This window comes from Rosa chinensis, chromosome 5, assembly GCF_002994745.2.
Source record: "Rosa chinensis cultivar Old Blush chromosome 5, RchiOBHm-V2, whole genome shotgun sequence".
Taxonomy (NCBI): Eukaryota; Viridiplantae; Streptophyta; class Magnoliopsida; order Rosales; family Rosaceae; genus Rosa; species Rosa chinensis.
In genome coordinates, this window is record NC_037092.1 from 75,265,564 (window position 1) to 75,293,014 (window position 27,451).

Here is a 27,451-nt window from a genome sequence, read left to right on the forward strand (position 1 = left end):
GAGTTGCGTAGTCTGCAGAGATGAAAAGGCCAAAACAGGAAAGGGCAATAGTATTGGTATAACAAAACTTGGGTCTCATAATCGTAAGACGATCGTCTTCCATTACAGATTACAGAAAGATATCATCATGAGCTCATACACACTATCATGCATGGTAAAGCAGAAGAAGACGGAGCAGAGGAATAAGTTTGTTTCACATACCCATTTACTGATAGGATAGGTTTGAACTCTGTCTCCGGGACCGTCGTCGCTGGTCTATCAGCTTCCTAAGCAAGTTTCTTAGGTTTTGTCGGTTCTCTTTTCCGGCCACCAGCCCACCAATGTGTTTTAGAAAGTAAAGCTTTTTGGATGCTTGGGGCCTTCGCTTCTATGGGCCGGGTTCTGTACCGCTACTGTTTTTATTGTTCTTCCATTCTTTTGATGAAGTAGTCCCTTTTCTAAAGTAGAACAGACTACTCAGCCCAAAGAGCTCGAGGGCCCAACACTACAGCACGGTAAAAAGAATTGACTACAGCGTATACACAATAGTATTTTGGTCGTCTCTAATATGATACGAAATTTCGGGCTTAAACTTTTCGACAGCAAAACATCATGATCTCTAAGTTGTGAATATGATAGGCATAGCGGAGCCTATTCAGTTCACCGAAGTCATGCTATTGCAAATTTGCAATTGAGTGCTTGATCTTGATGGGTGGGTTTTTGCTTGGGATTGATTTCAGAAATCCAAGCAGCTGAAAGCCTGAGGGTTTGAAAGGTCTCCAATTCGTAAGTATTGATTGGTATATTGTATACCAAGCTACGCACAAAGTTCTTTAATTATTATTCCAAATTTCATTGAAATGAGATCACAAGATAACAATTCCAAGGAGGAGCAATTAGCAGCCAATTACAACAATGAAAACAAACAGATGCCTCCCCCAGAAGCTAGGCCAACTCAAATGAGGAACAACCGATACAATACTATATTCTTCCCTGCAGAGTGCATTTTCTTCTTCAATTAAGAGTTCCTTCGCAAATGAGCCAATCTCACTGCAATGGTGAGCATTGCCTTATCCTTGATGTCATCAAAGAATCGAAAGTAGGCATACCTCCATGACTTTTTTATGAGTAATGTGCCACAAACACCCCCAAAAGCCAACAATAAATCCGAGTACCATGCTCACATAAGACCAAAGCTTTTCATTCTCATTTCCATCTTCTTCACTGTCTTTTGCACCCTCATCATTTCTTTCATCTCCTGGGCAATATCTTGAAAGTGGAACCCCACACAACCATGGATTGCCTTCGTAAATGGATGATTCGTTAAGTGTCTGGAGTTGGTTGCCCGAAGGAATTCTTCCCGCCAAATTGTTGTGAGACAAGTTCAAGTGAGACAATGAGGTTAAAAAAGGAAAACTTCTAGGAATCTGTCCATAGAGGTTGTTATATGAGAGATCAAGAGTTTCCAACCAACGTAAACGTCCAATCTGTGAGGGAATGTTTCCATTTAACTGATTCATTGACAAGTTGAGGGTACCCAATGCAACAAGACTGCTTATTTCCTCAGGGATTTCACCTTCTAAATTATTTGACGAAAGATCAATGCTCTTTACCAACTTTAGTGTGTCATAATATTCGAGTACTTGCCCTTTTGATATCACTGTTGCTTGCTCAATATAATCACCAAACTGGACACTATAACTGGAATTACCATATTGCAGACTTTTCAGGTTATTCAAACACTTGGGAATAGTACCCGAAAAGTGGTTGTGACCGAGGTCTAAGTTTATCATATTTGGAGAGCAATAGCTTATTTAAGGCAGTAATGCTTGTTTCATGGTGATTTTTACGTGCTAATTGAAGAAGCAATTCTGAAATATTCTTCGGTTAAGTTAACAAAACCAATACGCAACAACTAATAGTTAACTCACTCTCTTCTCAAAAAAAGAAGTTTTAGACCATGATCGGAGATCGAGTATACTTTTGTTTTTCTTTAATCACAAAAATAAAATTACAAAGAAGATCGTCGTGTGATCTTATACAATAATTTATCAAACAACATTAATTCATACAAAGTCCATAGAAAATGATTAAATCAAACTCGATTTTGATCATAAATATTGTATCTTAGCGATGGAGTTTATCTACAAGCAGATCTCTATATTTAACGATGGGTAAGTATGCTGTACTAGATGACAAAGTATTAACTAAACCATTCCATATTTTCATTAAGGACATTCTCTAAAAATATGATGCATTGTTTCAGAGTTGACATGAGTGGAATGACACAAGCCTTGAAAATTTGTGAATCCTAGCTGGTCTACTTTTAGTGAACATTCTATTTTGTAGAAACCAAGTAAAAATTTTAAGTTTAGGAGGTAGTTTAAGATTCCAAATAAATTGGACAAATAGGTAGGTAGATATAGACCTGTAAAATGGACGAGGTTTATAGTGGATTGACCTAAATTTAAATCCATTTAGTAATGAAAAAATCCAACCTGACCCGATCTGTTAACCCGATGGATCATTAATAGTTCAATTCAAATCTTTATCCAGCGGATTAAGGGATACTTGATCCATTAATCTGATCCGTTAATTTATATTCTTAATTTTTAAATAATAATATTTTATATACCAAGATATCTCCTAGGACTACATCATGAATGTATACCTAAGAGATTGGCCAAGTGATCTTTCTTATACATCACATCATGACTACCATCTAATCTACCTTTATATATCTTTGGAGGGTTGGTACGCGCCCCACGCGCTTTGGAGAAAACTTGAGTTTCTGGTGTTTGACGGTCCTCATCTGGCGGCGCCCTCATTCTAGCGCTAGTCTTTGGCCGCGCTGGTGTGGTGTGGTTGTTGCCAGACGGGCTATGTATGTTTCCCGGTGGTATGGAGTTTGGGTGGTTGCATTCGGTGTCTCTCTCGTCTGCTCGTCTGGGCAGCGGTGATGATTCGTTGGTTTGGCTTCTTGCCTTGGTTACAGCCAGGACGACAATCATGGCTAGCTAGGCTGCGCCGGATTTTGATCAATGGTAGAGGGGATCGATCTCGGTGGTTAGATAGTTTGCTATGTGACTTGCCTCTCTGTGTGCCAGATCTAGACTGTGGCAGATTGTGGGGGATTGCGGTGGGGTTCATGGGAGCCTGGTGGTGGTTTGGAGTTTTGGGGTGGAGAGATGTTCATGGGTGGGGGCGGGTCTCCGTCCAGCAAGGGTGGATCTGTAGAGGCGAGTTCGAGTTGGGGGAGGTTTCATGAGGTGGTTTTGCTATTCAGGGCCCATCGCGGTTTAGAGTTGGTAGGGAGAAGTTAGTCACCGACCACACTATTCCGGCAATGGGGATTTCCAAATGGTCGGGGTGGTTTTCTCGCCAACAGGACAGGGTTTGTGACGGTGGTCTTTTGGTTTTTAGTAGGGTTTCTTTTTTGGTTAGGTTAGTGTTAATAAGTCCCTACTCTTTTGAGATAGGGTTGGGTTCCTACTCTTTTGAGGTAGGATTAGGTCTAGGTGTCATGCCATGTAAGTGGTGTCATTCCCAAGGACGAGGACTATTTGGTTCAATTCTGGTTTACTTTTGGTGTCGAGTCGCTGACGAGCGATCCTTTACACGTGGTCTGGTACTTTTGGACGCGGTGTTGAAGAGGACGTAGTCTTCTTGGCGGTTGATTACGAGGTATTACTGGAACTTTCGGGGTCATATGATCAATGTAGCCTTGGAAATGGGCGTATTGCGGTTAGAGTTTGGGCCCATTGGCCTAATGGTATCTGTAACTGCAGTATATTAGGGTTTTGGTTCATATCCCCCCCAATGTATGCTTTCCGGCTGATTGAATGAATTTCATCTTTTTCTAAAAAAAAAAAAAACTGATCTTTCTTATGTCTAGGCATTGAATGGGAAAGAAAATTGTAGAATTATGATCTAATGATATCTTATATACCAAGATATATCCCAAGACTACATTTGTATTAAGATATTCGCCAAGTGATCTTTCTTATATATGTCTAGGCACTCAATGAGAAAAATAAATAAATTGTAGATTTAGGATAGTTAATTGCCAAAAAGAAGCAAAAACAACTTCAAAATCAGAAAATAATAAATATTAAATTTTATCATATTAAATCCCCGTTTGGTTTTGAAATGCTTATCCGCACCCATCTAGATATGCTACCCCGTTTGATTAATCAGATTATATCCACATTTTATGAAAATTGCTTCCAATAATCACGAATTTGAGACGCGTCAATTGGATTAACTATTAAGTAAGCTCATTAAAAAAAAAATCTATTAAAAGGTGTTATTTCCTCACAACTTGGTTAAAAGAAGACAGTCAGTTTAAGAAAATAATAAATAAAAAGGATGGCTCTCCGCCTCCTAACTAACCCTAGCCGCCATGGCTGGGGAATCCATCTCCAGTGTCCGTCACCATCACCAAGCAGTCCCATCTCTGCCTCTCGTTGTCTTGCGATAATTCAGTGTCAACTTGTTTTGACATTTCTTGAACCCCCAATTCCATCTAAAGAAAGAGATCACCTTGGGTTTCACTTTGTCTCACCGAAAGAGATTCGGACCTGATGAAAATCCAGTTCAGATTCGACCTCCCAGAGGGCAACTAAAGGACGACGGCGTGTAGCATATGACTGCACAGGCGGCTGGGGTCTGATGTACATGTGTGGCGGCGATCCGAGCTACAAGGGTGGTGAACGGCCTTGCGGCGTTACAGTTTCGATATGGTCCTAGTGGCTCTGTCCTAGCTACGCTGATGGCTCAATCATGGCAGAGGAAGATCGAGATCTGACCGGAGCGTGGGGCAACGGGCGTGGTGGTGGTTTTAAAGCAGATTACCAGCGGAGAGCAGCGACGGGCGTGGTGGAGGTTGCAAATGCGCTCAGGCTGGAGGTCTCGACGGCAAGAGCGGATGGGGGCAGGCAGAGAGCAGCGACGGCAGTTCGGGCAGGCAGAAGGGTGTCTAGATCAATCTGGAGGCCCAACGCAAGGGGGAGGCCCAAATCAGCCTGGGTGCCCAACTTAGTTTGGTGCCCTAGCTGGTGTTGGAGAATTCTGGACCTGGGCCCTAGTGGGCTATCTACGACAGCAAAAAATGGACTTTCTGAGTTGGTCTCCGTTACTGCTATGTGGGCTACTTTGGGGTCTGCACATTTTGGGTTTCACATTTGGGATCCAGGTGATTTTAGTCTTTTGTATTTGGCCAATTTACTATGTCCTAGGGTTATCATGGTTTATAGGCTTATATGTTCTTTATGGCGCACTGAATGTTTAATGAGTGGTCTATCCCTATGTACCACCGTGGTACCACCACAACTTCTTGTCTGTTCACGGAAGGAAAAACGATTCCCTTGTCTCTCCCGTGGGGAAGGGAAACTAAAGTTCCTGTCAGATTTCCTTTCCTGTGTTTGGTAAAGCAGGGAAAGCACCCAGGAAAGATTATTTGATTTCTCTTCCAATGTTTGGTTGGTGCAGGAAAGGAAAGTAAAAATATATCAATCTTTCAATAATACCCTTCTATTTTAAAATAAAAACAACCTGGAATGAATTTTCAACACTACCAAGGGTACTCAAGCAATTAATGCTAGGGTATTATTGTCCAAAATTATTGCAATTAATGCTCGGAAATGGGATGGGAAACTCAATCCCATGAAGTTTGAGTGGAATGAGTTTACCCCCAACTTTTCCCTATGTCAGGAAAGCATTTCTGGACTTTGTGGTTACCAAACAAAGGAAAGGAAAAAGTTTCCTTTCCCAAGTCCTCAAATCTGAGAAACAAACAAAACCTTAGATCACAGCGGAAGGGTATGTAATGACCATTCTGGCTTGAGTATTAATGACAATAAAAATAAAAAATAAAAACAAAAACTATTATGTAAGTGTTTTAGGAAAACGGAATTGAGAGTAAATTGCTGTATATTCTCAATGATAATAGGGACTTCTTTATATAGAGGATTACAATGCATAGAATCTCAATCATACAAGGAAAGTAATCGTACATTGAATAGGAATTTAAATCCTTCTAATTTAACCCTATTACCACTAGGTCAAGTAACCTAGAGTTTGGGCCAAACACAAATTAGGGTTTTACTTAAACATTCCCCCTTGTGTTGCCCAAACACAGTGCTTCTCTCGTTGCCTCGTTAAAAACCTTGCCGAGTAACAAAAACTCAGTGGGAAAAAAATAATCTCGGTCGAAGGGGAAAAAGAGCGCAACACACCCTTCACGTTTCGAGGTGAACATGTAGACATCTCCCCCTGATATCTGCGTCTCCCCCTGATGACTACAATAATGGGAATTCAGATAATTTCTCCAAGCCAATTATTGCCACATGTTTCTCGAACGTGGATTTGGGCAATGACTTAGTAAACAAGTCTGCCACATTATCCTCAGATCGAACCTAGTTCACTTTGGTATTTGAGGAGAGTCTATTGTTGCTGATTATGCTTGGTGTTGTCGCTATTGATGTAGCCTTGCTTCATTTGTTCAAAACGAACAGCATTATCCTAAATGCTCGTAGGCTCATCTTGTGGTAGACTTCAAACCATAATTGTTCGAACATGCGTGATTATGAATCAAATCCATAAACATTCATGAACCACTTCATGAAGAGTAATAATCTCTGCTTGGTTCGAAGATATAGCGACTACGGTCTATTCTGTAGACCTTCAAGATATCACGGTCTTTTCCCATGGTGAACACTTAACCAGTTTGGGAGCGACCTTTGTGTGGGTCAGAAAGGTACCCAGCATCAACAAAACCTTCCAAAACACTTATATCGTTTTGGAATGGGGATAGAGAACGCAGGCCAGCGTTGGCGACGTTTCTGGTGTGTGATGGGTCCGAATCCATCTTCTCTCTGTAGGGATAGAACAAGCCCATAACAATCGTACATCTCAAGTACTGAAAGATATCTTTTACACCAATCAAAATGGCGTCGCGTTGGTGCAGAGCTATACCATAGCTAACAAGTTCACTGCAAATGAGATGTCTGGTCCTGTGCATTGAGCTAAGTACAATAATGCGCCTATTGTACTCAAGTAAGGCATTTCTACCTCTAGCACATCTTCATCATCATCCTTCAGGCGAATAGGGTCCTTTTCAGGATCAAGACTACGGACGATCATGGGGGTGCTTGAAGGTTTGACCTTGTCAAAATGCCTAAGCATCTATCGACACGATGCTCAAGTTCCAAACTGAGACATAATCGTGTTCTCCTATAATCCTTCATCTCAAAATAGGATTTCAAGTGTTCATCGGTTTCCCTTAACTCTTTAAGGGCTTCTAATGAAGATCATGTCCAACATGAACCGCGATGGAATCCAAAACTTGTTATGGAAACGCGTGGGCATATCTCTTCCCAATCAAGTAGTCATTTTAGCGAGCGTTTCAACCTCTTTGTAAACGCGCTCTGTGGTCTAGAGCCACTTGACTTGGGTAAATGAAGTTCACCATGAACCTTCATGTATATTCTGTATCTAGATCCCTATAGAGATACGTAGTGACCACATTTATAAGCTGCATGTTTAGTTATTCAGAAACTACCAAACTGACAGGGTAGTGGAGTGCAATGACATCCATTACAAGAGAATATGTCTCATCGTAGTCGATTCCAGGGCGTTTTGTGAGAAGCCTTGCACCATAAGGCAAGATTGCCATCTCTTTTTCTCATCACGCTTTCTAACGAAGACCTATTAGTCAATAGGTTTTATGTTTGGAGGTGTTGGCATCACTACCTCGAAAACCTTCCTCTTCGTTAGAGAATCCATCTTAACCTGGATCACATCTTTCCATTTAGGCCAGATTTCTCTACATTGGCATTCATTCATCAACGGAGCGTGGTTCGATATCATCAGACTCAACAACCTCACGCACAACGAAATGCGCGATTACATCATCAATCATGATGGAGTTTCTATCCCACATCTCATGTACACTAGTGTAATTTTCATAGAGCTCTATTTTCTCAGGAATAGGTTATGACGTTGAGGCGTCCCCCAAAGATAACCATAACCCGGAAGATTCTCATGAGACGGATTTTGAGAGTCGATGATCAAATGAATGGAGTGTGCCAAAGAAACCTTTGAACCTACGGGCCTCCCACGCATCCTAGCTGGGGTCATGGCCTGTAACGCCAGAGTGCCACTCTCTTTGGCGTTGGTGTCATGCCTGCCTCCGTGTAGGGTGGCGCTACGTCCTCTCGTAGGGACGTCTTTCCTTGCAGGCTTGTTTGCAGCATATTTGTGTGATCTCGTCACTTTAACAAGGATCGAGATGAGACATAGTGGGGACAGGTCACGACAATTCATGTCGTTCCTACTGAACATCCGTGTTCTTATCTCCTCCTAATGACGGGAAGACTGTCTCATCAAAGTGACAACCCGCAAATCTAGGGGTAATGAGATCGCCTTGCAAGGGCATTAAGTGGCGAACGATTGTTGGAGTCTCAAATCCAACGTAGTTGCCCATTCGTGTGTAAGGACCCAACATAGAGCGCTGTGGCGGCGTAATTGGCACATAAATGGCTCACTCAAATATGCGTAAGTACGATACTTGTACCCAGTTACTAACTGTAATGCAGAGGTACATTGAGTGGCAGTAGGTCATAGAAGAATTAGCATAGCTGCATGCGATATTGCATCACCCCAAACGGATATAAGGAGATTGGTGGGCATTACCAATGTCCGGACTATCATCGTAGTCGTTTTCGCAAGACCATTTGGGTGTGTACATGGGAATGTGATGTCCAACATCAGTCCCATTGCAATATCCATCGAAAGTCTTTCGATGTAAAGTCTCTAGCATAGTCAAATCCAATTGACTGAATAGGATGATCTGAGGAGTGAGCCCGTTGTCATATGATATGTGCTAGGAGTGTAGCATAAGTAGCAATTATAGGTGGACAATGGCACAACACGTGACCAGCGTGTTTGCGCGTCAACCAACATCATGAAATATTTAAGCGTCTGCAAGTTGGTTGAATCAATCCATAGAATCCCCATGGATTATATGTAAGAACAAAATGAGTATGTTCATGTCCTTTGTATAGGACAGTCTTAGTCCTAATTTCCCTAAGGAACGGGTTTTGTAAAACGAGTGAGAGGCTTTAGAAGCAACCAATGAGTATTTTGGTTAGGCCTGAGCGTCTGAAACGCTATTTGAAGCAAGTTGGTGATTGCAGCATCACCTGGGGCGCCATCACCATGATGGACGCTATCCATGGTGTCATGGATAGGGACTGTGCCAGCCCCAGGTTGGTGGTGGACAGAGGTGGTGCCCTAGGCAGCAGCGTCGGTCACACTTAGTCCAAAAATCAACTTTTGATTCATGCTTCGTTTCGCTCGAAAGGAATGATGTCCATATGAAGTCTTTTGTAGACGGATCATCATATCATGACTAGGATGATCCATTCTGTCGTGACAAAGCAAATATGTGTCTAAATCTAAGAGATCTTCTCTCATAACTTTATTGGATTAATAGCTCGAATAGTGACATAGAATCCACTAGAGAGAGACATAAACTTCTCTAAGATGTGCCTTTGTTCGCAATCATTAGAGGTATTGCAAAGGAGCTCATTTCTGTTCTCTACATGCGTTTTTGCATGGAATCCGTTGGCTATTCATAGGTGCGATTGGCCTTAGGAGCGTAGAGAGTTTTTGTGACAGTAATTAAGGTGCCATTTGGCAAGTGGAACTTGGGCTATTCCATGTCCTTGAATTAATACTGATGGCCCAGCCATCGTAGTCACAAAAGTCATATGCTAAGAATCAAAATGGAGTCATAAAGAACTCGAAATTTTATTCATAAGCCAACGGAGTTACATCATTGTCTCTTTGACTAAACAAAATCTAATCCAAAATGATAGCTAATGCAAAACAATGGTAGTCATCTAACTTCTTTCGGTAATTCCAAAATAAATGTGACCAGGTGAGTATAGAGATGTCGGTGGAGCAAGGCTCGCTTAAGTACCACTAATCTCAGAACCTTCCTAGACATCACACTTACTTTGAGTGAGCCTACTTTGAAGAAAAGCTAAACCATTGGCATTTACTACAAAAATATATGGCAATTGCCTATTACATTTATTGGAAAAATAAAGACTTAAACAGAACTGGCGATCTATTGATCCCAGCCAGATTTGTAGTCTTTAGCCCTTCACTCTAGATCATCTTCTTGATCTTCTTGTTCCATATAGTGAGTTTCTCTTTCTTCACAATATACTTTGTAGGCGGTGACAATTTCTTCACGAGCTCTACAAATGTGTGCCCAATGATCAGACACTCCACATCGAGAACATACATCTCTTTGCTCAAACTCCATTGATTGAGGTGCTTTGAAAGCGTCATTTAGATGGCTCTTAGTGTTGGTGGCGCCACCAACATGGCCAGAGGCGTTGCCTCTCTCTCTCTTTCCACGTTTACCTCTTCGGTTCCGTGTTCACCTATTTTGGCTATTACCTTCCCAAGTAGAGCGATTACATGGACCAGAATGTCCAAATGTATTCCTAAGATTAGGGTTTCGCTCTTGGCGCCCTCTCTATAGGGCGCAACTATAATTGGATTCCAGAATATGCTCTGTTTCCACGAATCTCAAATTATAGTTCTTCATAAGGATGTTGTCATGCTTTTCAGCGACATTCATAGCTCCAATGAGCTCATGAAACTTTGTGATTCGTCTTGCAATAACATCGATTCGATAGTTCTTAGCAACCATCAATGCAGAGACGGGGAAAGTAGAGAGAGTCTTCTCAATCAATATCGCATTTGTGATCTCTTTACCACAGAATTCCATTAAGGATTTAATGCGAAGTGCTTCCGAGTTGTAGTCAAGAACTGACTTGAAATCACTGAAGCGGAGGCTATGCCATCTCACTTCTAGGTCAGGAAGCAGGGAGTCACGGACGTTGCCAAATCTATCTTCGAGTGAGACGCACAGTCTTCTAAGGTCTTCTTCATTCATACACTCATGCTGGAGAGAATCATCCATATGACAAGTCATTAGGATGATGGCTTTCGCCTTATTTGCCTCTAAGGCTGCTCTATTTGCTTCCAAAGCTTGAGCTTGCTCAACAGTTAGCATGTCCTGGCTAGGCTCGAGAATCGTATCCAAGATTTCATCGACCTTGAGATGCTGGAGGATATCACGAACCCACCTGTGATATTCAGAGCCAGTTGTTCCCAATGGAGCAAAGTCCAATTTGTTCAGGTTACTCATCCTGAAAGAGAACAAGAAATTAGGGTTAGTTTCGGAGCCAAAAAGGCTACCACCAAAACAAATAAAATTTTTGAGCATAGTCGCTTCCAAGAAATTAGGAATTTCCGAGCGTATTCGCTTCCAAGAAATTTGATTCCAAGAGGGGTTGGATTAAATCGAAACAATGATGTTTGTGGTCGATCTTTTTATCTCAACAAACTATAAGTTTAGAGAACTCTACAAGCTCCAAGTTTGGAGTGAACACGAACCCTCACAGTTCGGCTTAATTTGGTCTCCCCTATGATAAAGAAAAGGGGGTAGAATAATGGAGGTTTGCAAGTCCTGGAAAAAGAAGAGAAATTAAATTTAAAAACTCTAAAAAAAGGGGAACGTTTAGTAAAAAATACCTCGAAATAGGTCGCCGGAAAATTTGACTGGAAAAAGTCGCCGGAAAATTGGCTGGAATAGTCGCCGGAAAAGGGTTGACCATTGACCTATGCTGATGTGGCAGTGGGTCCCTGTATGCTGACGTGGCAGTGGGTCAGGGTGCTGATGTGGTAATGGGTCCCTGTATGCTGACATGTCAGTGGGTCAGGGTGCTGACGTGATAGTGGGTTAGGGTGTTGACGTGGCGGTGGGGTCTGCGTCAGTGGGCTTGGGCTTCTGGCCTTCTGGGCTTCTTTTGCTCTCTCCTTCTTTTTTCTTTTCTTCTCTTCTTCTTTTCTGCCGGTTCAAGATGCAGCTGCTCAGGTGGTCAGTTCAAGCCTTTTTTGGCCAATTTTTGGACTTTGTCTTCCGGTTCCTGAAACTTCAGATCAATGGGCTTCTGCTACCAAAATTTGGTGGAAATTGGAGGTCCGGAAGATGGTGAACCGGTGGAATATTTGCTGCGAGTTGTATGGAGCTTCCGGTGGCCGGTTCGGTAGGTTTCCTGCCGTTTCTTGGGGTGGGGCCGCTGGTTCTGGACTCCTAGGATCAAATTCTTCAGTGTGTGAGGTGGAGGCAGAAAAGGGTTCAAGGTTTTGTATTCGGATTCAAGGTTTTTAGCTTCTTGAATCAGGGTTTGGCTATTTGTTTCAGGGTTAGGACTTCGTGCTGATAACGTGTTTTAGGAAAATGGAATTGAGAGTAAATTGCTGTATATTCTCATTGATAATAGGGGCCTCTTTATATAGAGGACTACAATGCATAGAATCTCAATCATACAAGGAAGTAATCGTACATTGAATAAGAATCTAGATCCTTCTAATTTAACCCTATTACCACTAGGTCAAGTAACCTAGAGTTTGGGCCAAACACAAATTAGGGTTTTACTTGAACAGTAAGCTCTATTTCCGAGTTTACTAGCTTAGGACGTTTAATAAATATTTTGAATATTACCAAAACATCCCTGTCTGTCTATTTCTACGATTTACATCACCTGTCACATTCTTAGTTTCTTACATGCGTGTTCTTCCTTTCCTTTTGCTCTCTTCCTCCTCCAGCAACTAGGTTTGCAGTCTTCGATCGCAGATCGCATCACCAAAAAAATAAAACGAGATGAAATATTCAAACAAACTACATCAAAGTTGAATTTCGAAAGAAAGAAGAAGAAAAAGTTGCATTCAAACTGAAAAAGGCTTTAGAAAGACCCAATCGATGGATTTGCTGGGCAATAACATACCCAGAAACTCGACAACACAGATGGAACCTCACAAATTCAGATATGGGAATAAAATCAATAAGGAGAATGGTCCTAGTTTCATTGGTAAATAGCATGGTCAGTTCTTCTTGGAATTGGTGTGGTTAATTCCCAATCCCCACTTATTTGACCACAAAAATAATAACCGTACCCCAGAACTTCATAAAAACTCAAGGATCCAAAACTTAATCAAGTATACAACGTTTACAAGATTTATAGAAAGCATATAATCAAATAAACCAATTTCAGTTCCTCTGGTGTGAACGCAATTGAAAATTGAGAAAGAAAATTTTCTCAAGAAACAAGAAGAGAAATAATTAACGCTTAGGAACTAAGCTTCAATCGTCATCCCACCAATTTCAGTTCTTCTATAGAAATTGATCATTTTGCAGTATGGAATTTTTAATGTTTGATACAGTTTCAAAATACGAAATGAGAGACTAGAAGCTTTGCTGATATTGTAGTACTGTTTTATGGTTCTTCTACTTTAGGCATTTAGCGAGTGAAGAACTGAAAATCATATTTTCTGTAAGGAAAAAAAAATTTTGTCCAATTTTGTTATTCATGTAGAAATTCTTTTAAAAGGAAGTTTACCAAACATCATTACATTGTTTTTATTAATTATAGCACTTTTGATATATAATTGAAAATTTACCAAATTTCAACATTTCGAAGCTACAACAAAATTAAATTGGACCTAAATATATGATTTTTTTAATAACTTTACACCAATTTCAGTTCGCCGACCACATGTCATGACTATTGAACTCTTGAATTTAAAGACCCTCCCTCTCATACCTTGCAAGTTTATTTAGATGATATGAACTCTGTTGGTAGGGTTATTAATTAAGAAGTCCAGAATTAGACCTGTTGTTAGGTCTTCTAGTTAATTTTTTTGTGTAACCACCAAAAAAATAAATAAATAAAAGCTTATTTAAATTCGCGAGGGTTTAGCCCACAAAAGAGAAAGAAAAAAAAATTCGATGAAATGACAATTAAGCCCATCGGTGTCTATAAGAATTATATGATCCGTGCATGAAGCCCCAAAATTCTCTCATATTCCGTTAGCCTTTTCAGTTCGAGCCAAACTCTCTCCACACAGAGTAAGCAAATTGGTTTCTTCCAGCACACGAAATTTCACGTTATAATAATCACACAGTCCTCGTATTTGCTCTCAAAATCGATCTCTGTTACTCTCACAGAGAGGAGAGAGAAGAGAGAAGAGAGAAGAGAGAGCTAGAGCTAATTTCAATTTTCAGATTTCGATTTTGATTTGAGTTCTCTGTAACAATGGCGGCCTCGAACGGGAGCGAGTACTTCGAATTGGGAATCGAGGGGCCGAACGAGACGTTCGCTCGGCCGTCGAACGCCGAGTCGGTGGCGGAGGACGAGGAGGAGCTGATGTGGGCGGCGATCAAGCGGCTGCCGTCGCAGAAGCAGTCGAGCACCGCCATTCTCAAGTCCGACAAGTCGGAGACCATCGACGTCCGGAAACTCGATCGCCACAACCGCGAGCTCGTCGTCAGCAAAGCCCTCGCCACTAACGATCAGGACAACCACCGCCTCCTCTGCGCCATTAAAGAACGCCTCGACAGGTACGCCTACGTCATTCTCTACGTCACCGACTCCTCCCTCCCCCTCTCTCTCGGTTCTTGATTTTACAGCTGCATATCATAATTGCCCGTTGGATAAATTTAGCTTGATTTTCGTTTTTGATTTTGCCAGAAATGATACAACTACTTCGAATTTTCCGAGCTCTTAAAATAGCCCCAGCAATAAACAGCATGATTCTTTTTCTGTTTCCTTTTTTGATTTATGTGATTTTGTTCCGAGTTTGATTTATTTATTGAACGTTCTTTCAATTTGGTAAAAAAATGAAGCTGCATGCATGGGCCGTACAGATCAGAACCTTTTCGTATATCTACTATGGAATCGACGGTCTAGAATCACCTGCAGAATTTTTTTTTTTTTTTTTTTTATAAAATTTTTTGCTATCACGCATATTTTTCACGGGAATAATAAGTTAGAAAGCAGATTCAGTAATCCAGTAGTGTTAAACAGTTGTCATTGAACAATTTAGGATCATAAATTGAAATTAATATATATCATTTTTGGATTACAGTAAGTGAAGTCTGATCATTAGCATCCTTCAGTTTCTGGATATCCAATAAATGAAATCTGATCAATTTTTCATGGAAATATTACCAAATTTAGCTACTAATTAAGTAAATTCAGTGAGTAGTGTAGTGTAATTTAGGATCATAAGTTGACATTATTTTCAGATTATAGATATACAATAAATGAAGTCTGATCAATCTTTTATTGTTTTCTTTCTATGCTTTACTTATATATTCTGTGTTTTTTTTTATTTTTTCCTCTTTTTGGCTTAAAGAGTGGGATTGGAGGTTCGAAAAGTGGAAGTGCGGTACGAGAACCTGAATATCGTGGCAGACGTTCAAACAGGATCAAGAGCTTTGCCTACTCTCATCAACTATACTCGGGATGGTATAGAGGTACATATATAGTCATGAGTTTCCTGAATCAATCTAAACCAGCTACTTAAAAGCAGATTTGAATTATATTTGTTTTATATCTAATAATAAATGTCTGATTATATCCTATACTTGATGCAGGGTTTTTTAACTAGTTGTAGGATTTTTAAACCCAAGAGACGGTCTTTAAAGATTTTGAACAACGTCAGCGGTGTTATCAAACCCGGAAGGTAATGATCAATAGGTTGTTCATTTTAATTTGATCAGCTCACTGGAAGTGCTTCCATTAATTTGGAAATGAAATTAATTTCTATTGAAATATTGCTGGTCTTCCGTAATAGTTAATTGACCTGCATATATGAAAGGAAATGGAGACATTGGAAAGTAAAAAAGCAGAGGCCCATTGTATTTATTGAGATCATGCATTGATAGATATAGCTAGTTACCAAATATGGATAGTATTTGGTGCAAAAGTAATTAACCCTATTACTTTTACTCTTCAACTGCATAAGTACAACTTACTGATACCAAACATGTAATGTATAATCCTAGATGAGTTGGTGCTATGTTGAAGAAATTTATTACTTTCACGTGTAATGTAACTATAATATCAGCATAGAGGTGCACTTTGATATTAATGTTTCTTCTTTTCCTTTCGTAGGATGACTTTGCTTTTAGGACCCCCAAGTTCTGGCAAATCCACTTTGCTCACGACTCTTGCAGGAAAACTGGACTCCAGCTTAAAGGTTAGTAGTTGGTGAATATCGTTCACAAGCATATATATATCACTTTTTTGTGTGTGTGCACGCGTGTGTTCCCAATTCATAGCTATTTAGTCATTTTCTGCTTAACTAGGCACCCATCTCAATTTGTCATCAATTATTTCAAGATTGAATATCTCGTTTGGTTAACAAAAATCAATCACAATATAACAAACGGGAATAATTAAGAACAATGCAAATCCTTGTTGTCGCATGGTAGACTAATTTACACATTAACTAACAGTTAGAATTATGGTCGACAAAATAGGTCAATCTTACTTGCACTCCTCGTACTTCTTAAGAATTTGCAATTGAAAGTAACAAAAATTGTGATGGACTACTTTCAACATATATCTCTCTTTAGTATTTCACGTCATTTAAATTAGAGGTTCTAAAAGTTTAAAGTTGAAGGAGGCTTAGTCTAGTTGACTTTGAGCTAAAAAATAATATTTTATACTTACCACTGGGTCTAACAATGCATATTAACATGTTGGTATTTTGTCTCAGAAAAGTGGTAGCATCACCTACAATGGGCATAATCTTGATGAGTTCTGCGTTCAAAGAACTGCTGCTTACATAAGCCAAACAGATAATCATATTGCAGAACTCACCGTGAGAGAAACCTTAGACTTTGCAGCTAGATGTCAAGGTGCAAGCGAAGGTTTTGCAGCGTACATGAAAAATCTGGCCAAGTTAGAGAAGGAAAAAAACATAAGGCCAGATCCAGTAATTGATGCATTCATGAAGGCATCATCTGTTGGTGGTAAAAAGCACAGTATTACAACAGATTATGTTCTCAAATTGCTTGGTCTTGATGTTTGTTCAGATACAATTGTTGGAAACGACATGTTAAGAGGGGTTTCTGGGGGACAAAGGAAAAGGGTTACTACAGGTGAAATGGCAGTTGGACCAAGAAAAACCCTGTTTATGGATGAAATATCTACTGGATTGGATAGTTCTACTACATACCAAATTGTAAAATGTATTGGGAATTTTGTTCATCACATGGAAGCTACAGTACTAATGGCTCTGCTTCAGCCTGCACCTGAGACATTTGAATTGTTTGATGATTTAGTGCTACTATCTGAAGGCTACGTGGTTTATCAAGGCCCTCGAGCAGAAGTGTTGGAGTTCTTCGAGTCATTAGGCTTCAAACTACCACCACGAAAGGGTGTTGCAGATTTTCTTCAAGAGGTACATCAATAACAACCAGCACTTCAATACTTGGAAAGTTTCTTTATTAAACTAGTGCTATTTTGTTTTATTCATTCTCCTACTTTAAATTCCAAAACCCATCTTACTATTAAAATTCTAGTACGTATAATTTAGTGAACATATTGGAGGAACAAAACTAATAAGCCTAGCATTATTGATCTATAATAACTTTGTTCAAGCACGTTTCCCTCAAGGTACAGGTACCTAACCTTTTTTACTTTATTGCCAGGTAACGTCTAAAAAAGATCAAGCTCAGTACTGGGCTGATCATTCGAAACCGTACGCATACATTTCTGTTTCAGAAATTGCAGAAGCCTTTAAGAAGTCCAGGTTTGGAAGGTCTGTGGATGACACTCTCTCTGCTCCATATGATAAATCTAGCAGTCTTCCTGCGGCTTTGCCAAAAACTAAATATGCAACCTCAAAATGGGAGCTTTGTAAAGCATGCTTTTCACGAGAACTACTGTTGATCAGCAGGCATAGGTTTCTTTACACATTTAGGACCTGCCAGGTATATGCTTAATTTACTCGGTCCCTCAAGTGCTATTTTCATTTTCAAATGTATAATTCTTTTCATTTTTAATCTGTATGTCATACGTTTTGAAGGTTGCATTTGTTGGGGCTGTGACATGTACAATGTTTTCTAGATTGAAATTACACCCGACAGATGAAATAAATGGCAACCTTTATCTTTCTTGCTTGTTCTTTGGGTTGGTGCACATGATGTTTAATGGGTTTTCCGAGCTACCTCTTATGATATCTCGGCTTCCAGTCTTTTACAAGCAAAGAGACAATCACTTTCATCCTGCATGGGCATGGTCTGTTGTTAGTTTGCTTCTGCGCATACCTTACTCTATTATCGAAGCTGTTGTATGGTCTTGTGTCGTATACTACTCGGTTGGATTTGCCCCTGGTGCTGGGAGATTTTTCCGCTTCATGTTTTTGCTGTTCTCTGTGCACCAAATGGCTTTGGGTCTCTTCCGGACAATGGCATCTCTTGCAAGAGATATGGTCATTGCCAATACATTTGGATCAGCTGCACTAATTATTATATTTTCTTTTGGTGGATTCATCATTCCCAAAGGTAATAAATCTTTTGCTTGGTTAGAAGATTGGTTATTATTAGTAATTTGCCTTGTTATATGTCTGGTAAGTGGTAACTGACCTACCTGCCTTTTCTTTTTCAGCTAGCATTAAGCCATGGTGGGAATGGGCCTTTTGGATATCACCACTATCATATGGACAACGTGCTCTTTCTGTCAATGAATTTACGGCTGTAAGGTGGATCAAGGTATTCTTATGTCAATTTTGAGTCAAATGATCAAAATGCTAATTACTTCCTTATTTTGTTCATGAGATGTGAATTCATTGTTTAACGCTTTGGGAACTTTGCAGATATCTCCTCTAACTAACAGAACAATTGGGCAAAGTGTTCTCCAAGAACACAACTTACCAAATGGCGATTACTGGTATTGGATTGGAGTTGGTGCTCTGTTAGCTTATGCATTGCTTTTCAATTGCATAGTGACTCTGACCTTGATGTACCTAAATCGTGAGTTTGAAAGAAATTTGTGTGTTTGTATCTCCAGTTAATGCATTCAGTTTATAAATTAAACATATATATTGTTTTGTGTTCATGTTTTATTTGTATATCATCTCTAAGAATGTTGTTCATCACATGTTCTTCACAGCACTAAGGAAAAATCAGACAGTGCTTCCACTTGATGACACACAAGAGAGTCCTGCTGCAGATGGTCAGTCTCAACTCCACCATCCACCTCATGTTTTCATATATTTAGATATTTAGGAGGTCCAGTCGATTTGTAATAGTTACAATACCCTGATTATGCAGGGGGTAAATATAAGACCGAATCTATCCCAAAATCAACTGGAGATAACGGCCCAAGAAAGGGAATGATCTTACCATTTCAGCCATTAACAATGACTTTCCACAATGTTAACTACTCTGTTGACATGCCAAAGGTGTGCATCCTTTCAGCTTTACTTTCTTTTAGCTAATGAGACCTAGTTTGTAGCCCTTCAAGTTTATGTAGTATATATTTTAGGTAAAGCAAACGGGCATCTTTAATATTTGTAGGAAATGAAGTCACAAGGTATACCAGAATCGAAGTTGAAACTCTTGTCGGAGGTGAGTGGAGTATTCTCACCAGGTGTTCTTACAGCTTTAGTTGGGTCTAGTGGAGCTGGAAAGACCACTTTGATGGACGTCCTTGCTGGTAGGAAAACTGGTGGATACATAGAAGGAGATATCAAGATATCTGGTTACCCGAAAGAGCAACGTACTTTTGCAAGAATAGCAGGATATGTTGAGCAAAATGACATACATTCTCCTCAACTTACAGTTGAAGAGTCTCTATGGTTTTCTTCTGCTCTTCGCCTTCCGAAGGAAGTCAGCACAGAGAAAAGACTTGTGAGTTGGTGCATGCGACTTATGATATTTATATTTGTTTTTCTTTCCCTCTTTGTTCCAACTTATTTTTTACATAACCTTACTATGTTAACATTGCAGGAGTTTGTCGAAGAAGTAATGAAACTAGTAGAGCTTGATACTCTAAGGCATGCTTTGGTTGGTTTGCCAGGCAGTTCAGGCTTATCAACAGAGCAAAGAAAACGCTTAACAATTTCTGTTGAGCTTGTTGCCAACCCTTCAATTATCTTTATGGATGAACCCACATCTGGACTTGATGCAAGGGCAGCAGCCATTGTGATGAGGACTGTTCGTAATACAGTTGATACAGGAAGAACGGTGGTCTGCACTATACATCAACCAAGTATTGACATATTTGAGGCATTTGATGAGGTACCGTTGGATTATTATCTTACAGTTTTAAATATGATGTTCCGTCCACTTTTAAATATGATCTTCATCTGAATTTCCTTAATTTGATCCACAGCTTCTTCTTATGAAACGAGGGGGGCAAGTTATTTATGGAGGAAACCTAGGCCAGCACTCCCAGACAATGATAAACTACTTTCAGGTAAAAATTTCATTTGTTACTACTTAATACACAATCTAATAGGTTCACTACTATATCAAATTGGAATAATATGTAGTGTTTCTTTGAGTGTGTCCTCATTACTGTTTTCTTCTGCAGGAGATCAATGGAATCACTCCGATTCCAAGCGGGTACAATCCAGCAACCTGGATGCTGGAGGTAACCACACCGGCTTGTGAACAGAGAATTGGGGAAGACTTCGCTAGCATATACAGAAAATCAGAGCAGTACAGGTACCTTGGTTTGATGTTGTGGCAATAGCTACAGTGAGCAAGACCTCTGCTGCTTCTGTCTACTTCGTTCTCTGTTCTTACTAGCAGCAATTGGTTCTTACAAGTATCACGTTATGCTATTTCTTGTATAACCATCTTCACATTCTTGCTGTAGGGAGGTGGAAGAGTCCATCAAGCAGTTTAGCACTCCTCCAGCTGACTCAAAACCATTAGAGTTTGCTTCCACGTATTCACAAAACACATTGGCTCAATTTTGGACCTGCTTATGGAAACAAAATCTTGTGTATTGGAGAAGTCCACAATATAATGCCATGAGGTTAATCTTTACTACGCTTGCTGCATTGATATTCGGTTCAGCATTTTGGGATGTTGGTACAAAAAGGGACTCAATTCAATCATTGATGATGGTTATGGGAGCTCTTTATTCTGCTTGCCTGTTTCTTGGGGTCAATAACGCTTCTTCAGTTCAGCCAATTGTTTCAATTGAGAGGACAGTATTTTATCGAGAGAAAGCAGCTGGAATGTATTCTCCTTTCGCTTATGCAGCGGCCCAGGTAAGTCCCTTTACAGTACTGAGTATTAAGATTAATTATCATATTGTATTTCTGGAAAGCAAGAGTATATATATTTATATATTTTCTTTGCCTTCTATTTCCATGCAGGGCCTTATAGAGATCCCATACATTGCTGTACAGACAATAGTATACGGGGTGATCACATACTTCATGGTCAATTTTGAAAGGACAATCAGTAAGTTTTCTAATTCTTCCATTGGAATTGAACTCTTTGTTAACCATGCTATCATCGTCACTAATATGTCTTCCCTTGTTGCAGCAAAATTCTTGCTCTATATTCTGTTCATGTTCCTCACATTCACCTACTTCACCCTTTATGGCATGGCGGCTGTTGGTCTCACTCCCTCTCAACACCTGGCAGCTGTCATCTCTTCTGCATTTTACTCATTGTGGAATCTCCTCGCCGGTTTCCTCATCCCCAAACCAGTTAGTAACAAATCCTTTTTCCATAAAATAATGTCCTGCTATATTATCTTACCTACATTGATCTTGTCACGTTTCTTACAGCTTAAGCGTTTGGGATTCAGTTTGTGCAACACTTAAAACCTTTGTTCATTAATTAACCAACTCTTACTTGTTGTGTCGTTTCAGAACATCCCGCCATGGTGGATATGGTTTTACTACATCACCCCAGTTGCATGGACACTTAGAGGTATTATCACTTCCCAACTTGGTGATGTGGAGACCATTCTTGTCGGACCGGCGTTTAAGGGCACTGTGAAAGAATACTTGGAAGTCAGCCTTGGCTATGGCCCTGGAATGATTGGAGTTTCAGTAGCTGTGCTACTGGGTTTCAACGTCCTTTTCTTCAGTATCTTTGCCTTCTCCATCAAATTTCTTAACTTCCAGAGAAGATAGACGGGTGAAGGTTCAGTTTATATCAGTGCTTCATGACATCATTCTTCTACAAGAGGCCCAAGTCATCAGAAAGAGGCAAAAGTACTAGCATGAATGAATTGCTGGAACAACTCAAAGCTCAAGTGGCAGGGGGTCTTCAATCTGCCCAGCCATAGAAATAAGCATTCTTATGCACTAGTATTATAATCAGCAAATTAATCACACAACCTTATCCTTCTCTAGCTCCTTACAAGAATTCTTGAGGATAGTTGCAAATATTTTTTGGATGCATTATACAATGAATTAATGAACTTTAGTTATGTTATATCAATGTAACTGAGGAAGCATGGTAAAGATGACTGTCAACTGTGTATCCTGCTATGAAAACTCAGTATCCCTGGTAATAGATTCACACCAAGCATACCTTGTATAGTTGTATCTAATTAATTCCCCTCCCCCCCCCATGTGTGTTTGTGTTCTGAGATCCATTCTTCTCTTTCATTGACATTCACAGTTGAGACTTGAGAGAGATCCGGAACAAAGAAATGTGCCCTATAATCACTTGGACTTTCACTATTCACTTGGTACTGACCACAGGCCAGAGCGCAGAGATTTAGTCACAGAATAAGGCATATTTCTTGTTATCAACCATGACGAACTTCCAAAACACAAGGTTTCTTTTGTAGCAAAGTTTCGAAGGCACATGTGTCATACAACAGATGAGGGGTCTCTCTGGTTTTCTTCTGTTCTTTTCCTTCTGAAGGAAGTCAGCATAGAGAAAAGACTTGTAACTGCTGGATATGACTTATATTACTCATTCTTTTTAATTTTCCTCATTTTTCCAGTTAACATAATTTTACCATGTTTACATTGCAGGAACTTGTCAAAGAGGTGATGAAACTAGTAGAGCTTGATAGCTTAAGGAATGCTTTGGTTATTGGTTTTGCAGGAAAGTACGTTCATGTTTATCAACAGAGATGAGTGCTCATAATTGCTGGCGAGCTTGTTGCCATCCTTCAATTATCTTTATCGGATGAACATGAACTTGCATCTGGCTCGTTGCCCTTTTCATAAGGACCGTTCGTAATACTGCTGATACAGGAGAACAAGTTTGGGAGCCTTTCCCATAGGCAGAAATATGCTAGTTGTGATACAAACTCAAGTTTTTCAGTTGCCTTCTTAATTACGCTCGTGGTGACAAGTCAACATAGCTCATATAATGGCTTAGTTTTATGGTTCTCATTACCAGAGCTCTTCATGATAGTTACAGTGTATTGAGATCCTATATATGTAACCATGAACTTTAGCAATGTAGCAAGGGAAGCGTGCTAAATAATAATATCACTAGACTGCCATGGATAAACTGCATGTCGAAATTGAGTTATACTGTGAGGCTTAGACTTCAGTTATCACTCTTCATGTAATCTAATGTAGACAAATTTTAATGGACCTCCTCATTTGCTTACCAGTCATCATAACTGTTTTCTATATGAAAAAGATAACTACTGTATCCTCGCTTTCAAATATGGATCCTGCAGTTTTTGGTAATGATCCACTGAACCCCACTATAACCAAATGTTTTCTATAGTGTTTGGTGTTTAGCTAAATACGGTGTTTAGAGTGTTTATTGCCTATCAAACCTTGCAAGAACCACTTAAAAATGAGAATTCAGTAGACACCAACCGAACCCTATGATTTGCATTTGGTAGCCAAACATTCAAATATTGCTATATATATTCATCTTACAAATGAAGGTAAAGTCTGTTGAAGGATATCGACATAATGTGTGCCTCTTTAAACTAGTGTTTAGAGTTGTAATAGGAAAGTACCCTAGGTATACTAATTGTATTCCGATTCTGTTACCTTTTGTGTACTCTGTAAACTCCCTATATAAATGGCTCCTATTATCAATAATAAACACAATTCTATTCTCCTACAACACGTTATCAGTACGAGTTCTAACCCTAGCTTCAGAAAAAAAACCCTAGAAGAAAAATCTTTTTTCTTCTCTGCTGCCAACCCAAAACAGAAAAAAAAAAAAAAAAAAAAAAACTCCATACCGGCCGTCCACCACCAGCCCAGCCTCAGCCTCCAGCAACCAAGCCCGTCCGGCCTCTCCTCCAGCGCCCCCGCGCCCAGCAGACTGCCGCCACCAGCCCTATAGCTCCGCGCACCAGCCTCACCCCAGCAGCCTAGCCGCAGCCCAGCCTCCGTGAGCAGCAGCAGCCCAACCTCCGTGCGCAGCAGCAGCCCAGTCCGCGCGCAGCCACCGCTGCCCAGCTGCACCACTCCAGCCACCGCCCCTCTTCTCCACCGCACCAGCACCTCTGCTGCAGATCGGAGACCAGAAGAAAGAAAAGAGAGGAAAACCAGAGGAAGAAGAAGTCGCGAAAAAAAGGAGGCAGACCGAGAAAAAAAAAAAGAAAAAAAACAGAAAGAAAAAGAGAAGGACCCGGCCGGCCAGAAAACAAAAAGGAGGAAAGACTAAAAAAAAAAAAACACGCCTGCTCCAACACGCGCGTGTCTTCAAGCCAAATCACGTAAGTTTTTATAATTAAGGTTGCTGCTTTCTTGTATTTAAATTCATTTTATTTTCTGCAAATATTGGAATATATGTTGCCAAATGAGTTTGATATTTAACAAAGCGGAATTGTGGGGATTCACGCTTAACGAACTAAGAGTGTTCCTAATTAAACGAACTAAAAGTGTTCGTGTTAACTAAGAGCGTTCACAATGCTTGGACTAAGAGCGTCCATAAGCATCAAGTTGTGACCATATTAAAACATTATTGTTTGGTCTAATCCAAAAGAGATTCTTGGAAATTGATTTCTTGGTAGCATAGCTCAGAAATCGTATTATTTTAGTTTTCGTGGAAGTTTAACTCCGAAACTAATATATTTTCTCTTCTTATTTTCAGGATGTCGAATGAACCTAGACTCGACTTTCCCATGCTTGACTCAACAGGCTCGGATTACCACAGTTGGGTAACCGATGTTGAGAATCATCTCACTTCCAACGGAATATTACCCATAATCCAGGCACCTAACCCGGATCTTTTGTTCAACCGAACATCTACAAAGCATGCTCAAGCAGTTATCTTGATGCGACGCCATATGGACAAGGCACTCAGATTGGAGTCTATGTCGATCAAGGATGCAAGAGAGCTATGGGTAGCGCTAGAAGAGCGCTTTGGCAATGTCCAAGATTCCCTCCTCCCTGACTTGAAGGTTCAATGGAACAATCTGCGCTTTGCTGACTTCAAGTCTGTTGCTGAATATAATTCAGAGGCTCTTCGCTTACAATCCATGTTGAGATTCTGTGGACAACCTGTCACAGAGCAAGAGCTAATTGAGAAGACTCTCTCCACCTTCCCCGTTTCAGCCATTGTGGTATCAAAGCAATACCGTACTGAAGTCAATGCTGGACGGATCACGAGGTTTCATCAGCTTATCAATATCATATCTATAGCTGAGAAACATGATAACATCCTCGTGAGGAATTATAATTTAAGGCCCATTGGAACTAAGAGCGTTCATGAGGCGAATTATAATGCACCCAAAGGAGGGCGCAAGGAGCGGTACCCTAAGAATGGGGGACAAGAGGGACGTATGGGCCCATATAACCGCCCTAACCAGGAAGGAAACCGCAAGTTTGGTGTGGATACACGTGGTGGTAATGCTACACGTGGGAGAGGGGGTCGTGGTATCCCTAGCCGTAATGGTGGCTCAATGGGTCGTGGTGGTGGCACCAACCCTCCTAGGGAACGCCCGCAACGTGCACAACGTGCACCTCAATTAAAGGGAGGCAACCACAATGATATGTGTCATCGATGTGGATCTAGTGAGCATTGGTTCAAGCAATGCAAGGCAAGTGAGGAACTAGCTGAAAGATACAGGGCATATAGGGACCTGAGAGAGCAAGAAGTGTACCTTGCAGAAGAAGAAGAAGATGGTGGAGATGTCAATCTCACCATAGAGGACTTCAAAGTTGAAGATGAAGTGCACATGGATGCAACAGACTTTGATTAGATTAGTCCTTTTTATTTTTCCAAGAACTTTTGTAATGGCAATTTGCCTTAGTCAATAAATGACAATTGTCTTAAACTCTTTCTTATGTGGCGGACCCAATAAAATGTGATGTCTAGGAAAGTCATTGAGATTATTGGTACTTAAGAGAGCCTCGCTCCACCAACATCTCTCTCTACTTTCCTGGTCATATTTGATTGGAGTTACCAAATGGATAGAGTGACTACAATGTGTCTTACTTTGATTTTATTTTGGATTAGACTTTGGAAACTTTGATGTAATCATTGGCTATTAATAAAGTGTCAATTCGTTTACTTAATGTCTTGGACATACCTTAATTCGAACTTTATTATATAAGAGCCAATGGTTTTCATGTGGAAACACATTATGAGAATGGACAGAGTTCCTTTGCATCACCTCTAATGACTACGGACATAAACGAGTATTAGAGAAACTTATGTGTCGCTCTAGTGGGTTGTATGCAACCACTATTTGAGTTATTAAGTTATTGAATCCAACCATGTCATGAGAGATGACTTATGGGATTTTGACACATATAGGCTTTGACATGATGATCCGTGTATTAAAGACTTTACACGAACATCCATTTTCAAAACGAAGAAAAGTAAGAACCAAGAATTGGTTCGAGGAGCTGCACATGGGCCTCATGGCGCCATGATTGTGCAAAGACCGGCCATACATGACCGACGCCGCCTACCCCCTACGGCAAATACATGGCATTGACGCCATAAACTCCTCTCTCTACTTCTCAAGTCTATTATGACATTATGGCTTAACCAAAAGCTTCATTGGTTGATTATAAAGCCCATGTTTCGTTCTGTAAAGCCTGTTATTTAGGATTGAGACCATCCTATGCAAAGGAGATTGAGGAAATAATTCCATTCTCACAAAGAATCTAAGGGAATTCTATGGATTTGATCAACCAACTTGCGGACCATATAGATGTTTTATGGTGTTGGTTGATACGCAAACACGCTGGTCACGTGTTGTGCCATTATCCACTCGTAATGCTGCTTATACTACACTCCTAGCACATAACATATGGCTACGAGCTCACTACCCAGATCATCCCATTCAGTCAATTTGACTTGATAATGCTAGAGAGTTTACATCGACAGTTTTCGATGACTATTGCATATCATTGGATATTGATATCAAGTATCATATTCCCATGTACACACCCAATTGGTCTCACGAAAAAGCCACCATTAAACGACTACAATGGTAGCCCGGACATTGGTAATGCGCACCAATATTTCCGCTTGGGTTATGCAATAACGCATGCAGCTATGCTAATTCGTCTATGACTCATAGCAGCCACTCAACTTTTATTTGCGTTACAGCTAGTGACTGGGTTCGAGTTTAATATCTCGTATTTATGCATATTTGAGTGTGCGGTTCATGTG

The 27,451-nt window shown here is 40.2% G+C and overlaps 1 protein-coding gene across 1 annotated transcript; it reads left to right on the forward strand.

The window, feature by feature from the left end:
• The first annotated feature begins 13,909 nt into the window (after nucleotides 1-13,909).
• Nucleotides 13,910-22,437, forward strand: LOC112166632 (ABC transporter G family member 31). Its single transcript, XM_024303505.2, has 19 exons — nucleotides 13,910-14,464; nucleotides 15,262-15,382; nucleotides 15,503-15,591; nucleotides 16,023-16,107; nucleotides 16,630-17,316; nucleotides 17,567-17,848; nucleotides 17,944-18,421; nucleotides 18,525-18,628; nucleotides 18,733-18,889; nucleotides 19,029-19,091; nucleotides 19,190-19,320; nucleotides 19,436-19,768; nucleotides 19,868-20,158; nucleotides 20,253-20,336; nucleotides 20,454-20,587; nucleotides 20,742-21,141; nucleotides 21,250-21,337; nucleotides 21,422-21,588; nucleotides 21,754-22,437. The coding sequence occupies exons 1-19, from the start codon at nucleotides 14,160-14,162 to the stop codon at nucleotides 22,018-22,020; spliced, it is 4,266 nt and encodes a 1,421-aa protein (XP_024159273.1). The 5' UTR covers nucleotides 13,910-14,159; the 3' UTR covers nucleotides 22,021-22,437.
• The last annotated feature ends 5,014 nt before the right edge of the window (nucleotides 22,438-27,451 follow it).

Coding starts and splice junctions, on each gene's coding strand:
- LOC112166632 (XM_024303505.2), top strand. CDS start 14,160: ATGGCGGCCTCGAACGGGAGCGAGTACTTCGAATTGGGAATCGAGGGG. Junction 19,769..19,867: donor TCAGCACAGAGAAAAGACTT/GTGAGTTGGTGC, acceptor TTAACATTGCAG/GAGTTTGTCGAAGAAGTAAT. Junction 21,589..21,753: donor GTTTCCTCATCCCCAAACCA/GTTAGTAACAAA, acceptor GTGTCGTTTCAG/AACATCCCGCCATGGTGGAT.